This window comes from Planococcus citri, chromosome 3 (genome assembly GCF_950023065.1).
Source record: "Planococcus citri chromosome 3, ihPlaCitr1.1, whole genome shotgun sequence".
Lineage (NCBI taxonomy): Eukaryota > Metazoa > Arthropoda > Insecta > Hemiptera > Pseudococcidae > Planococcus > Planococcus citri.
The window spans coordinates 40,518,689-40,534,682 of NC_088679.1; the positions used below are offsets into that span (position 1 = coordinate 40,518,689).

The 15,994-nt window shown below is 31.7% G+C and overlaps 1 protein-coding gene across 5 annotated transcripts in view; it reads left to right on the forward strand.

The window, feature by feature from the left end:
- The window catches only part of Dscam4 (Down syndrome cell adhesion molecule 4), a 101,862-nt gene that overhangs the window by 25,330 nt on the left and 60,538 nt on the right, over window positions 1-15,994 (forward strand). For all 5 annotated transcript variants that reach the window (XM_065358643.1, XM_065358647.1, XM_065358645.1 and 2 more), the window contains one exon: window positions 12,508-12,565. In XM_065358643.1, the coding sequence (XP_065214715.1) occupies window positions 12,520-12,565 (46 nt within the window). In that variant the 5' untranslated portion in view covers window positions 12,508-12,519. The remainder of the gene's footprint in view (window positions 1-12,507; window positions 12,566-15,994) is intronic.

Genomic DNA, 15,994 nt, shown 5'->3' on the forward strand with positions numbered 1-15,994 from the left:
AAAAGGAGGGAGTTAGAATGGCCTTTACTTTATACTTTGTGGAAAATTTTCAAATGAATTTTATCTCACTCAATAAGCTAATTCGCGTCATTTTGGTCAAATGAAATGTGATTCTGAAAATTTTCTTCTCAAATATTTTGCATTGACTCTGTCAAGTCATTTTCTGGAACTGCGCAAATATTTTAGAATACTGTGATGTCAATTTTTAGCTACCTATTATCAATTTGAAAAAAATTTCGAACAATAACCAAACGTAGATGGGCCTGATGGCTATCAAATTTTTTCGAGTTTTTGAAATTGGCAATACTTGATGACAAAAAATTGGCACCACCGTATTCTAAAATATTGTCTCAGCTTTATAAATAAAATCTTTCAATGACTTGGCATAATCGTTGAAAAATCTTTGAGAATAAAATATTTTTAAAACGTGAATTTACCCAAAATAAGTGATTTGCCAATTTTTACCCAAAAGTGGTCTTAGATTTTGATGGCAACGATCTGGGTTGACGCAGAATCTGAAATGAGTACCTACCTCTACTTACTATTTTTTGAAGTTGTGCCATTCCTCCCAAACAGGTTGGGTAAAGGTCGAAGCGAAAAAAATACAATTTTTTTCGAAAATTTCCGCTCTTCACGGACCCATATTTCCCCTCCAGGGACTCCTCCTGAGCTAAAAAAATCTCTGAGTGATTTTCAAGTCATAATGACAGTTTCCACTGAGTTTGGATGGAATTCTCCGATTTTTTTCGTAACTCATCTAAAAGCATATATGTACTTACTTACTCCATTAAGATGAATTTTATCATTTCCAAAGTTATTGTTAGGGGATGCTGAGATCAAGGCCCCCAAAATTGAGGTCAAAATGGAAAAAAGAAAAGAAAATCGTTTAAGGCAAAAATCCTGATAATTTTGACTTTTATTCGATAAAGTAAACCTAAGAGTGGGACGTTTTTAAACTTTTTTCGAATTTTGATCGACCTTAGCAAAAAGTCATGGCCAAATGATCTTAATATGTAATAAGATGTAGGAAAAATTTAAGATTTTTTAGTCAAAGTTTAAACTCACCGGCTCGAGCTCAATAATTTAAAAATTTGAAAAATTTTCAATTATTATTTCAATTTTTTTGGATTTTTTTTTCAGTCTAGGTGGTCTTTTGACACCTCTAGTGCTTGTATACGATCGCTTTTAAAGTTCAAAAATCATTTTTTCGAAATGCTGGAGTTCTCAAAATATTGTTTTTTTTTCTTTAAAATATGAGAATTTTGTAACCATTTTCTTAAGAGTTTTTTTAAACCCCCGGCTCCTTGATCTCTCCCTGGCAGATGAAAGAACCAGCGAACAATTCTGAAAATTAAATTTTTTGAACACAGCGAAAATTCGTCTGATTGAAGCCCTTACAAATTAAACCAAAAAAAAAATTAAGATCAAAATCTTGAAAAATATATACCTATTACCTAACTAATTTCTAAATTAGAGAATTTTAAATAAGGTTTTTTCTTCGTTTTAAGAAATAACCACTGAAAATTTTTAGTTTCATCTCAAGAAAAACTTCCACCATTTTCAATTGATTGGAAATTTTAGTGACTTATTTGAGGAGGCGAAATATTTGCAACACCGTTTCTAGTCGAGTAATTGAGATCTACTTACTTTGAAGTTTAGGACAAGAAATTACTTAGTATAGGTAGGTATTTGTATTTCACAAATTTTTCCATTTAGTCAATTACCTGTCAAATTTGTGTGTAACATGCAGTCTCTTGGCATCACTTGATCATTACTTTGGCCGAATACATGAAAATACGAAAGTGGCCTTATTACAATTTTTTCAATGGATAACTTTAGAGACAAGAAGTAGGACAGGGTTCGTGTTGCGGTGGAAGGTTCTCAACATTTGAAAATAACTATCGCCCCAGCTGCAAATTTGAAATAAAAAACTTGTACGTTTCTCTATTGCATTTAATGAAATTGCCCATAAAAATGTTACAAGTGTAGACTAGCTGCTTTATAAAAAGCAGAAATTCAAATTTTATTTACTCGTTCAACGACCTTGCGACGTAAAAGATGCATATTAGACGAGAACTATAAGCGCTACGTGGCAAAATGTCACGTTTACGTAGGTAAATTTAATTTATTAATAAAGTTTGTAATTATTCAAAACCTACAGCGGCAGTTCAATTTCTGTCAGTTTCTACCTAGCTCTATGTATTTATCTGTTCGCTGCTAGCTAGTAACTTGTATTATATACAATTCTCGCATTGAATTTCATTCATTTCGTTCTTCTCTCAACTGGTAATAGAATTCAAACTTGGGATATACAAGAAAGTCGAGCTTTTTTGTTCATTTATTATAAATTTGCACCCGTCTGTCGTTTTATTCCATTAAGTCTTATTTTTATTCCGCGGTATGAACAAAAAAAAAAAAAAAAAATAGGAAATCGTAATTTTGTATTCGTTTTCGAGAAAATACAAATGGCAGAAATATACAGCGAATACAATAATGTATTCATCGCGGTGTGTATGTGATCGCGTTTTCGATGTTTCCAATCATTTTTATCATTCATAGATCTTCTCTTTGATTTAGGTAAAATAAGCGTAGAAACGTCGTCATTATTTTCGCTACAACAATCCGAGACAATATATATTTCACATTTAATATTCTTTTTGCAAATTTTATAAGTGAGTATACTGTTTCTCCTAGGTACATTAAAGTTTGATTTTTAAATTTAATGCGATCTATCGATTCGAATATTTTACTTTCACTGAGTAGGAAATTTCCAACGCGCGTATCTTATTATCGAAAAATTGTTTCTTGCTTTCATTTTCATTCCTTGATGATGAAAAAATTGTATTAATTGCCTGACGCGGTAACGAGAAAGCAATAAAGTACGAGTCGTGCTTTGCGGTAATTATTATACATTTAAAAGGTGGTAACGTCGGGTTCGTCTGAAGTTCATTCATATTATAGATAAGCTTTTATTAGACCCTCCGTCCCTCCTACATATTTTATCGTTCGAAACGATACGATGAACTTTTACAGCACTAATGACAACTAAAATGCGCATCGCACGCCGCAAGATGAAGCAAACTTTATTGTTTACCGTTTTTTAACACTTGATAAGTTATAGGTTTATAGGTAGATATTTTTCATTTCATTTTTTATTTCAGTCTTATACCTAGTAGATACCAAATTTTAATGAGCATGATTAGTAAAAAGTCGAAAGAATGTTAGAATCGCAAGACGAGTTATAAAATAGACAAAAATCATAACAAGTGATTTCAAAAATTTGGAAATCGAATTCGAACAAAAAACACCTCTTCATGATCTAAAAATACCTAATCCAGAAAATCTTCAAAAATTTTTTCTGAAAAAAACCTTCTGCAGTAACTGCAGGGGAATCCATTCAAAATTGACGACGTCCTTTAAAATTGTCTTGAAATGTAAAAATAAGATATTTCCAGCCAACCTGAAAATTCATTTTTAAAATTGAAAAATTCCGGCTATTGACTTTCGGTCATCCAGCACTTCTCCATCTCCACTACGGAAAAATATTTTAAACCTCATTCACAATACATGCTTTCAAGGAAAATTCGACTCAAAAAAGAATCACATAGCTTAATGCGATGCTTATTCAACGATTTTATCATCAAATACATATTTTGTTATTTTACGAAATGGAACCGACCACATATTTTAAAATGACCATATCAGTCATCGCAAATTAAACGATGGATGAGTTAGACACCTATTGATTTTGTTTATGGACAAGGTGACCTCAATTATACGATAAATTAGCTAAAATGAAGTGCTAATAAAAATACGCGCGTATGGTATGAATTTTGAAACTTTGTGAAACTTTCAACTCGCTCGTGAATGGTCATATTATTGCTACATGGGCTGAAAATTTATAGTTCACATCAGTATACATTAGTGAATGTAGCTCACATAGGGTAGGAATCTAACTCGAAGTTCATAAATAATTTGAAAAATTCTCTGCTGCCAATTTTTTTCAAAAACTGTAACTCACATTTCCATATACATGCATTCCAATGCTTTCTATTATTACTATCATCGGTTATTACATATCATTTCCTCGAATTTTATTCAGATGTACCACATACTGCATGTATCTACTCGTATAGTAGATGCTTTATACGCCAGCAGTTTTTGAACTTATATAATTATTCGTGGTTCGCATTTATGCATGGAGAATAAATTTTATTTATTTGTCGTAACATAATAATGTACTTTGATGGAAAAGTTTCAACGAAAAACATAGAAAACTTTCTTTTTTGACAGAGAAAAAGTTGGAGATATATAATATTTATATTCGTTTATTTTTTTCAAAACATCATTTCCTGTGATTTTTACAAAAACTTGACAACGAGTCAACCTATTAAACGTTTCTAGGAAAGCTACATAGAATCATTTTGAAATAATATGCATGACAAGCGCGACAGTTTACAGAAAGGAGACATTGTTTGATTGAATTTAGGTACCTATGTAAAAAATTGCAAATCTGGGTTGGATAGCTGAAGGGGATATTTGCTTATAAAAAATTCAGTTGCTTTCGTATTATAAAAAAATATACTTGGCGTCCCATCTCAAAATAGATAACCTTCTCCCAACAGCGACATAGGCAACATTTTGGTGTTCACGTATCTACCATATTATGCACTTATTGTCTCATTTCGTTATATTTTGAATCCTTTCCCTTCTCCAGCCCCCTAACCTTATTCTTGAGAGAAAAAAATGAAAACAAGATAAGAGAGATACACTCAAGTGTTTCTTAATTTGGTAAGATTCGACGTATCTCGTACATTTTAGTAATTTTTTGAAATTTTTTCAAAATTGGAGTAGCATAAAAGGATTATTGAAAGGGCAAATCAGTAACTTTTGATTGAAAATTTGAAATTTAATCAAAATCAAGGGGCATGATGCCCATCGAGAATGTCGAGGTGCGTTTTGAAAATAACTTTGATGAGAATAGAGGGACAAAGTTCTTCGTTGTGATTTTTCGATTTTTTAATTAATAGCTTTAAAAGATTGAATTGTAAGTTGAACTTTCATTATAAGTTCAGTTTTGAACTTTTCAAATTTCAATCACTGATTTTGAATCCAGGAACTGTTTATTCTCCTTGAATTCCCACAAATAGATTCACTCCAAGTTCAATCAGTTTCGCGATATGAGCCTCAAAAACTCGGCAGCTTTGAATTTGACCAATGAATGAATACTCATGACTCCTTCTCATCATTTGGAAAATTAAGGTGGGAATGAGGGTGGCTATTTCATTGGATCATTATTGAGAAATCCAAAAAAAAAAGTCGAATTAAATCATTTCTGATTCAAACTTGAAATGAATAGGTACCTACCTAAGTCATGGAAAATGCATAGATATGGATTTAAACTGGATCGGAAACTCGTTAAGCTACATTTCTTCACTTCCCAAAAATTCAACCAATCAGAGTCAGAGTCTTCACTTCCCGAAAACCAACCAATCACAGCCTTCACCTCCCGAAAAACACGTGGTCTACACGATTTGTGATTGGTTGATTTTTTGGCTTCACTTTTTCCTGTATATTTTAAAATGTAAGTGTCCGATCCAGTTTAAATCCACATCTATGGGAAAATGAACACGCGTATTTACGGCAAACTAGTTATGCAATTTTATTAACATCCATACTTGTGGGTTTGCGGGTAATAAAATTTTAAGGCCAAAAAACACCGCAATAATGATGTTGGCTGAGTACGATTTTGATAATAAATTAGGTACCGCTTTTTGTGATGATGTGAAAAATCGTAAGTAGGGTACATTTGAATCGGTCAGTGCAGAAAGGTAACAAGTCACATTTTTGAAAAAAAAATTTTTTGCGGAAATGGGGGTTTCAAAGTATGGCGGATCGACTGGTGATGTCAGATTTCCGCAAAACTGCCGGGAAAGTGGTATTTGGGCGCAGAAAAAGGGCGGATCCGCATTTATGACTTTTTTGTAAAATTTTTTAAATTCCTTGAAAAATAACTAACATTTTTGAGAAGACCATTTTTTGAAATTTAAGTTAATCTCTGAACTGAAAAAGGATGAAAAAATTAACAACTTCGACAAAAAGTCTTAGAACTCAAGGGGTTTTTGGTCAATTTAAACGGGATAGCAGTCTAAATGATGTACTTAGATGTAGAATCAAGCCCCATTCGTGCCCGAGAAATTTCGAAAGAAATTTTGTCAATTCAGTGCAGAAAGGGTCTAAGTCCCATTTGTTTAGGCAGCAACAGCACTGGCGCACGTGAATATTTTTTTTTGGAAACTGCGCTAAAAGTTGTGTCTTGGGGTCCTCTTTCAATGACCTTAAGCATGTTTACTGAAATTTTTTGATTTTTGAATGAATCAGTTTTTTGTTATTCCTGAAAAACGCAAAAATGGACTTATGCCCTTTCTGCACTGACCGATTCATTTAAAATGAGCACTGTCAACAGAAAAGTGCCCCTCTCCCCAATTTTAAGACAATGCAGACAAAAATGTTGAAATCATTCGATGCAACGAATCCTACGTTTTCAACGATGCTAAACACGAATACATGTGACTTAATTTTCAAAATCTTACCTAAATCACATTATCTACTGTGCTCGCTCCATCTGAGTCAATGCTTTGAAAGGAAAGACAAAAATCATGTGATGTAGAAAAAATCAGTGCTTCCACATTTTCGAGTACAAAAAACGTGTTAGAAACGTCGCAAAGTGATATATTTTTCAAAAATTCCGAAAAAAGTATCACAAGGACAATTTTTTATGATGATTATAGGTATATAGTAGCGAATGAAAAAACAGGAATGGATTTCTTTTTCATGTTCTTGATTTGAAAAATTCCAAAGTTTGCAAGAAAATCCTTTTTTTTTCGTGAATGGTCAAAATTGGGTGAGTTGACTCACTGTCATCTACGTATTTCACACCATATTTAGGAAACAAAAATTATGAAATCGCTGGACAAAAATATGGTTTCGAACTGGTACGAACTGATTTTAGAAAAATGAAACGCCAATTGCGAGAATCTATCTTCTATCTTCTATATACTCGTATATTAAAAGAATCTTGAAAAATGTTGTTCCAGTCGCCGAGCCTCTCCCACTGGACCGATTTCGCTAATTTTTTTTTTAAAATGTCCCTCATGACGCGTAGATATGTCATCAAACATTTAGAATTCAAAACTTTTCAGTTTTAGCCCAAAAAATTAAAAATGCACAATTTTGGACAATTGTAACTTTAAGCTTTCATTTCGCGGCCGAATATTTTTCATTTGCTAGGCATTTACAACAAAACATCCAACTTATACTTTGCAGCCGACTATTTCTCCTTCTAACTACTCATTTGGTTTGAAAATTGTTCAATTTTGAAAACAAAAATAAAAAGTTAGGTAAAAGTCATGAAACATAGAACGAAAAGTAATGGAAAACAAATGCATAAGGAATAAAAGAAAAGAAACAAATTAATGAATTAAACAAAATCTAAATTGAAACCTCATCAATCTTGAAAAAACTGAATGGAAACGGAAAGAAATCAGATCAAATTAAAATCAAAACCAGGAAACAATTGTAAGAAAAGAAAATGTAAAAACAAAAACGTAGTTAACTTTTTATAAACAAACTCAATCGTTAAAAAACAAAAAAAGAAATGAAGGAAATTGAAATATTTGAAAATTAAAATGAAAGCTGAGAAAAAATGCCCCCCCTTTCAAAAAAATGTATTGAAGTGAGATAAAACAAATATGGTTGAAAAGGAATAAAAATGAATTCATAATGAATAAACGAAAAAATGAACAAAAAATAAAACAATAAAAAAATATGATAACAGAAAAGTTATGGGAATTTTATAAATCCAATAAAAAATGAGATGTATGAAAAAGGAATGAAGAAGAATAAATATTAAAAATTGATGAATAAAAACAAGAAAAAAATGATGATGATGATGAATGTAAAAACAATTGGAGAAAAAAAATTGAAAGATATCAAAACAAAAAAAAACTAAAATTGAATGAAAAACTGACATCAAGAAAAAGTGCAAAAATAAAACTGAAGACAAAAAATTGAAAGTAAAACATTTAAAAAAATAAAAAATTATATTAATAAATGTGAATTTAAACAAAGAAAATTGAACGACATCTAAATAAAGAAAAACTGAAATTGAATCGAAAACTGAAACTAAAAATGGAAACCTTGAGATGAAGGATTTTTTACATTGGAGAAAACCATTGCCAGTTCATCAACAATTTTGAACTTTCAGGGGAAATATTTTCAACTTTTTTGAGGGGGAGGGTCGCGAGCCGGGGTTGGGGCTGCGGAGCAGCCCAGGGGGCGGACACCCTAGTACCTGTTAAAGTTAATTTGGACAATGGACATCGTATTTTATGTCATTTTTTGGAAAACCGAAATTTTCAAAATGTGGCTCGAGGCTTTAGAAATTAGAACAGAGTCCATTTTAGCGTTTCAACTTCTTTGGTGAAAATTTGTGGAAATTCAAACTTTCAAAAAAACGGTTCGAGATCGTTTCCAATCGATTTCACGGGTCGAAAATGGAATACATTATTTACTAAATTTCAGATTTCTAAGTCACTTGAGTAAAATTTTAGTATTTTTGCATTTTGGTGCAGATTTTATTTTCTAAAATTCATCAAAAATCGAAAAATACACTTTAGCTCTCTTGATCTAGCTCTGTCCGGCTCAAAAATTTTGTCAGTTGGGAATGGGATACCTCCCTGTGAGTTCCTTTTGCAGACTTTTCCTACAAATGGTGTAAAATTAATGAAAATGTAAATCAATTTATGTAAATTTGACCGTTCACGAGAAAAAAAAAATATTTTTGGATAAACTTTGGAATTCTTAAAACCGAGAATACAGAAAAAATCATCCCAATTTTTTCATACATTGATCAGCGCTGGAGATCGAGATAGAATAAGAAAATAAATATTTACCAAGAAAACAAATAGTTTTCCCATCTCTCCATTTTGATAAGAAATATGTACCTACCTACTTATACGCTTGCTTTCAGAGGCTGGTTGGATTGTCTACAGATCATAAGCTTACAAAATAAATTATATTTTTACGGAAACATACTTGAAAATTTTTTATGCAAGTAGCTACAGCAATGTATTAAGTAACTACACGACATAACGTTTAAACTTCTTTTCATTTTAGTGAATTAAAATGTAGGTAGGTAGGTACTCGTTTTACTGCCTTGTTTCTGCGTATGGCATAGCTGTACCTACACCTCAAGTACTTTGAAAGGGGAAACTTTTTGTGTAGAACTTTGTAAAGTGGAACTGGTATAGATATTTATGTAACAAGGAAAACATTCAATGATAAATTTGCTAACTACATCTACCTATCTGAATTCAAAGTACATAAAACTTCGCTTAAATTATTATATGTAGCTGCTATAGCTATACCCAACAAAGACTGCCTTTTTTTCTTATTTTTTTACGTTGAGTAAATGCTTAAATCTTCGTTGAATAAATTAACTTAATGAAAATACATTACTGAATTTCACTTCGCTACATACTTACTCACATCTAGTAGATATATTTCAGCAAAATTTCGGTTTTGAATCGTTCCAGATAGGTACGTATTCGTTGGCATTTTTTATTCTTTTTTAAATGACACTCGAGTCCAAAAAAAAAAAAAAAAAAAAAAAGGATTTATGCAGCGGAATTTTATAATATCGTTTTATTTCTTTTTCTCAAATAGAAGGAAAATATTCTTTGCGGGATACAATCTTGATTCTGTTTTTATGGATTTGTTTGCGAATGCCTAATGTAGAAAGCTTTGCTTTCATTTTGCACATTGATTGCGAAAGTCGACTCTCACACTTTTCCCCTTGATTACTGCTGGCTTTTTACCATTTTCATAATACGTTTTATAAAGAATTTTAAATTTCCGAATAAAAAAGTCTTATAGCGAAACTGTTTGCTGTTTTATTAACTTTTCTCTCTATTTCTTTCTCTTTCTCGTTATTTTTTTCATTCGGTCGTAAGTTTGATACAATACAATTCTTTATTTAAACTTTAGGTGCCTACTACCTCTACCTTTAAATAATTTTTTAAATGTTGACGGTGTTTTTAATAAGAGTTTTTGATTGAATAGGCAGTACGTTTTTGCTACCTACTTGAAGTTTTCTTCGGTGTAAATTCATCTGGTTTCTTTTTAAAAATTTAAAGAATTAGGCGAATGTTTCGCTCGCTGTACTTTTTAAAAAACCGGCAACTGGAATCGATTCGTTGATAGCCTTGATACACTATGCGATGTTGTATTTTTTGAGCTTTGAATGAAATATTTCATCTATTAATTTTTTAAGCAGAAAAAGTTTGCTTTTGACGTTTATATGATTCGAATCAAGGTTTATTGACGATGGATGGTAACATTTGCATGCATCATTTTGAAAATTCGTTTTACCAATATTTTTCAAACATTGTAACCCTGTCGAAAAAGTTAAATGTATTTTCAGGCCATATGCGATTTTTTTTTTATATCTGTATCGAAAGTTTATCGGCCATCAAATTACGTATAGGTAGCTTGGTACACCATTTTCTATATGTAGGTAGTTGTGAATAGGCAGTAACTGATGCTGTAGGAAGCGTAGAAAATATCTATCGAATATTTCTAGGTGGAGTAATCGTGTTTGAAAAATACCTCGAGAATACTTGAAATAATATTTTTTAAATAAAAATTTATACCTACGAATTGATTATGCTCGAATTGATTTTTAATATTTATTTCGAATAAAAAATTATCCGAAGGTTGGAATAATAAAAATTTTGAATTTTGCATACCTAATTTGTTTTTGGTGAGTAGACCACTCGAGTTGGAGTAGGTAACTAATTTATTTATTCATCCCTTGGATAGCTAAAACTGTCTGAGATTTATTTTTTCTTAAAAACAAACATTTCTTTTAAAAAAATGGAAGCAAAAAAAGATCAAAAACCAATTCCACCGAGCATGAATACGTAGGTACCATCCTATTAAATAGGTGTCTACCAACGCAATATTTATTTTTTAAGCCCGAAACGAATTTTTAGAAGGTAATTTAGGCAAATCGTCGCTTTCGGGCTCCTGAAATAAATTTATTCAGATCTTATCTGGTCGAAAAAATCCTCGAAACAAATACGTAGATGCCTATTTACCTACACATATAATCCAGAATAGAGCTATTTTCTCCACTTTTATGCTGCGAAAACGTAAAAACGCATATTACCTACACGGAGTAGGTACCTTTGAAATATATAGCCAAGTTTTCTAAACCTAGCTAATCGTAATAATAGAGCATTTGCATCTCGACCCTGTAATGAGGTTGTAAATACTTCGACTTGGGTTTGCTCTTTTCGTCTGGAAGTGATAATAAATTATTAGGCTGAAATAGGGGACTGAGTAATTTGATGCGTTTGCAAAAGCAAAAATTACCTTTCGTAAAGAAAAGATGTGAAGTGAACGTTTCGTTTATGCAACTGAACCTTCCAATACCTACTAACCGGATCTGTTGACAAAAACGTCTCTAATTTTTTATTTTCATTTCAAAGGCTACCTGAAAATATTTTCAGCAGGTTCTCAGATGACTACCTCATACTTAACGGTCAAGTTTCAGGTGGGCTGTTAGGGTGCGATTGTAGCTCTCGAACATTCCATTTCGTGGAAATCTTTCATTATAAATGCATAGTTTGCCATATACCTACCTACGTGACTAAAAGGCCGCACTATCGTTAGGAGTAAACTCGTAATATGCTGTTACATGACTATACCTACTTATACGTACTGTAGAGGGTTACTACGAGTATGGTGTATGTACAGAAATAGAGGAGTTTACCAATGAACGGATATACGTACTGTATGTACCCTTATTTTGCATCGTATTGACATTTATCGAGTATTGGCAGATCGTCGAAGTTCGGTAAATCAATTTTTAAAGGCGCACTTATGCGATTCCTAATCAGCATCGATGCGAATGTTAGATTTTTCACCCATTAAAGATTAAAATGAACTGCTCATGGTTCACCCGCGACTCTTCAATTTACTGTTTCGTTGTTAGAAAGCTAGGGGTGTTTTTTTCATTATTTTTGTCCCCCTTTTTTTGTTTTTTGCTACAAAACAAAGAGAAAAAAATATATATTCTACACATTTAGAGCACCTTTTATGGATATCTAGATCTACCTACCCTTTTGTACCAAACCACCACGCGTTAATAATGGGTATAGCTAAATGAAAGAATCCTTAGAGTCTTATTATTTCGTTGGTTTCTGTATTTTTGAATAAATATTATAAAACATTTTTTATATTTTCTTCAGTAAATTCATTTTGTGTATTATGCATTCATTATTATTATTGGTTAAGTATGATACCTACACGCGATTCCATTTAATTAATTAGATACGAATGAAAAAAAAAAAAAGATTCGAAGGGTTCGTTAATTACTATTTTTTTTTCAATGTATAAGTGTTAAGTTCGTTCTAATGAATGTATGTAAATGATTTGTTGCAGAATGGATGAGTTATGAAGGAAATAAAACACTGGGTCACACTTCTGTTGTTCCCTTCAGGTAAGAAATGCATCGATTTATTCAGATTATTCAAGTTTATAAATATAAACATTTCAGAGTAAAACAAATTATTCGAATTTTCAATCACTCGAGTTCTTCCTCCACACACAAAAACACATCCTCGAGTATGTGTAGGTACCTACAATATAATCCGCTTATACTCGTACTTGAAGAAGCACAAACTGTCAAAATTAAGAATTGAAATAACCGTCAAAAAATTTCTAATTTTCAAACAACAGCGATATTTCAACGAACTGTATTCATTCGTATTCCACAAATGCGGCCAAGATGTGCATTTGGTATAAAATTTCGTTTCGTAAGTGTAACGTACAAAAAGCAAAAAAAGTTTTGTTATGGTGTATGGTGAAAGTTTGTAAAATTAAAGAAACTTGAATTATTTTTATGTTTATGTTCTAGGATAAGCTTTGAAGAAGGAACTTTAAGGATAAAATTATGCAGATATTCCGTGAATTGTACGTTTTTAAAAGTTCGACGAGTCGAACAATTTATCTAAAAAAAAGTTTTACTCGGCGGTAAAAGTTTCCTTCGTAAATATTTACTTCACTTCAATATTCAAAAAAATTTTATGTTAATAGAATCTTTGAAAAAAGATTTTTCTCCATTCTAATACAAAAGATTTTCTGTGTAACGTTTAAAAAGTTATTTTCTTTGACGTTTAGGTCTGCAGAGATCGGTACGTCTTTCGGTACCATTTTTTCTATTCGTTATACTAACCATCGTTGTGTGTATATGAAAGCAACTTTATTTCTGCAATTTTTAATATCGCTTTGAAAATTTCGTCGATAAATTTTACGCTAGATGTGGTTATAAAATGAAATTTTCGACGTTTGTTGAATAAATAGACAGAATTCAATATGTATTTTCGTTTATAATGCCGCGTAAAAGCATTTCAATTGTAACTGAGAAAATATTACAATTTGGAACAGCTTTGATTCTCGTATGGATTTTAAAGACATACGGCCGGACTGAATAGAAGTCGGCGACGCGACGTAGAGGTCAAAAAGTTTTCAATAATGATGACTGAGTATTCGGCGAGGAAGGGGGTGGCTAATCGGAATTAAATATAGGTACGAATACCAATAAATAGGTATACCTAAATAGTCAGAAAATCTGAGAAAGGTACATTTTAGCAATTTATCTTTTTTAGGGAGTTTTGAGAATCCTCGTTTTGAAAACTACTGAACTTGACAATAATATACTTTGAGCTTTTATAACGGCTTAAAGGCATTGATATGGAATTAATTGAGACATCCAGAGACCATTTGAACCAAAAAAATCGAATACGATAGTTGAAAAATGTTTAAATTGTTCAATGTTTAAGCTCTCGTTCTGGATGGTAAAACATCGATACAAAAATTTGAAATTTTTAAAAGTAAGTGCGTCTTTAATGTCACAGAATTTTATTGAAAAATTGGTTTTTGGGCCTGATAGGTTGAAAAATCACTCATTTTTAATATAGTTACACTGTTAGTAGGAATTGTAGACTCGCTCCACGTAATTTTATTTCTCTTCATTTTCTAGTAAGATCCTTATTTTTATTCAAAATTTGAAAAAAATTCAAATTTTTCATCAGCTGAGAAAACTGAATTTTTCGGAAATAAAAACTACCTACCTACCTAACAAGGGAAGTATCTCTATTGACACAAAAATTTTTGAACTGAATAAAGAGGAATCGATAGAGAACTTTAAAAGACACGACACCAAAATTTCAGATGGTGAAATTTATTTTCCGATTTATGGCGAATTTTTGAATATTTAAATGTGAGCCAAAAATGGAAAAAATCATAATTTTACCAAAACCTAGAAAGACAAAATTTGTTTTTACCCTATTTTTGACCACCCGAGTTGATTTGATGATAGTTTCGAACCACCCTGGAGCCTCCGATGAATTTTCGGACTCTCTCGTTTCCAAAAAAATGCTGTAAGTGGAGTGAAAATGAAATCCGACACCTATGAATTTACCATATTTGTAACCCATTATATCGATTTAGGCATACTCGTATTGTTTTTAAAATATTTTTGTGTCGGTTCACATGCAAAATTTTTTCCAATGACTATTTTTGAAAAAAAACAAAACAAAACAAAAATAAACATGAAAAATCAAGATGCGGCTGAGGCTCTAGAACGGTTCGAACTTCGAAACCCCTCATCAGTCATCAATTGACTTGAGAGGACGAAGATAGGATACAAACTAAATTTTAGATTCATTCATCTGCACGTTCGTGAAAGATGATTTTTTCGTTTTTCTCAAAAATAATTGCTGAAGTAAATCTTGGATTTGAGCCGGTGCAAAAAGGTTTTGAATATTTGTGCCTGAATTGATCGAATCGGTCACAAATAGGTCCAAGGTAATTTCAAGTTTATAGGTGGAGATGCCGAACTACCGAATTTAATTTTCACCTTATTTTACTTATTTACCATTTTTTTCCAAAATCTGTAGAATCCGAAAATTCGTCGAAAGCTCCAGAACGGTTTGTCAATTTGGTAAAATTTTGTTTTTTTTTCATTTTCGATTCTTTGATTTTCAAAAATTGGAAAATGAATTTCAGTATCTAAAAGTTTGGCTGGTGGTTTGTTTTGAGTTCTATTAATTCCCTTTTGTTCTGGTCAAAAGTTTCCATGCTGGTTGGGATATTCTTCGTGTAATAAGGGACATTAAAAGAAAATTAAGGGAAGCAAAATTGTCAAACAGAAAATTTTTCATTTATGAGTAAATGTGTTATCGTAAGAGGTTCAAATTTTGTTTTTGACGTTATTTGAAGCAAAAATTGAACAGCTCAACTTAATTCTTTGAATTTAATTTTCTTAACTCGATCGATAAAACTTAAAAAAACTGGGAAGAATTTGGATCAACTATTTTTTTCCTCCACTTTTGCTAAAAAAAAAAACTAAATTTTTTTTTTTTTCATTCAAATTATTTATTTACGGAACTGATACAAGAATCATCAACCTAAAATTATCAAAGCTATTTACAACACTATTTGAAAATTATTTTTAATTTACAGTAATTTACGTAGTGCACTTAGAGGTTGATAAGGTCCAACGTGTGGAGTCTGCTCAGCCTCCTTGTGTCATCACTTTGGTCTAAAAGAACTACAGCCTCACAATTCGGATGTTTATGGAGCCGGTTCACATATGCGTTCGCTTTTCGATGTATAATTATGTCCACTGGTTCTAGCTGGAGGTCACTTCGAAGTTGCTCATTTGAGACAAACGAAGGAGCTTTAGTTATGGCTCTCATGAACTTATTTTGAAAACGCTCGATGACAAGGCGATTTGACTTAAAAAAGGATTCTAAATGGAAAAATGTTCTGAAATTGCCGTATGATCTTCTTTTTTCGACACATTGTACGTATCATGCCTACTCACGAGCATACTTGAAATTATAATTTTGATAATTTGGGTGAA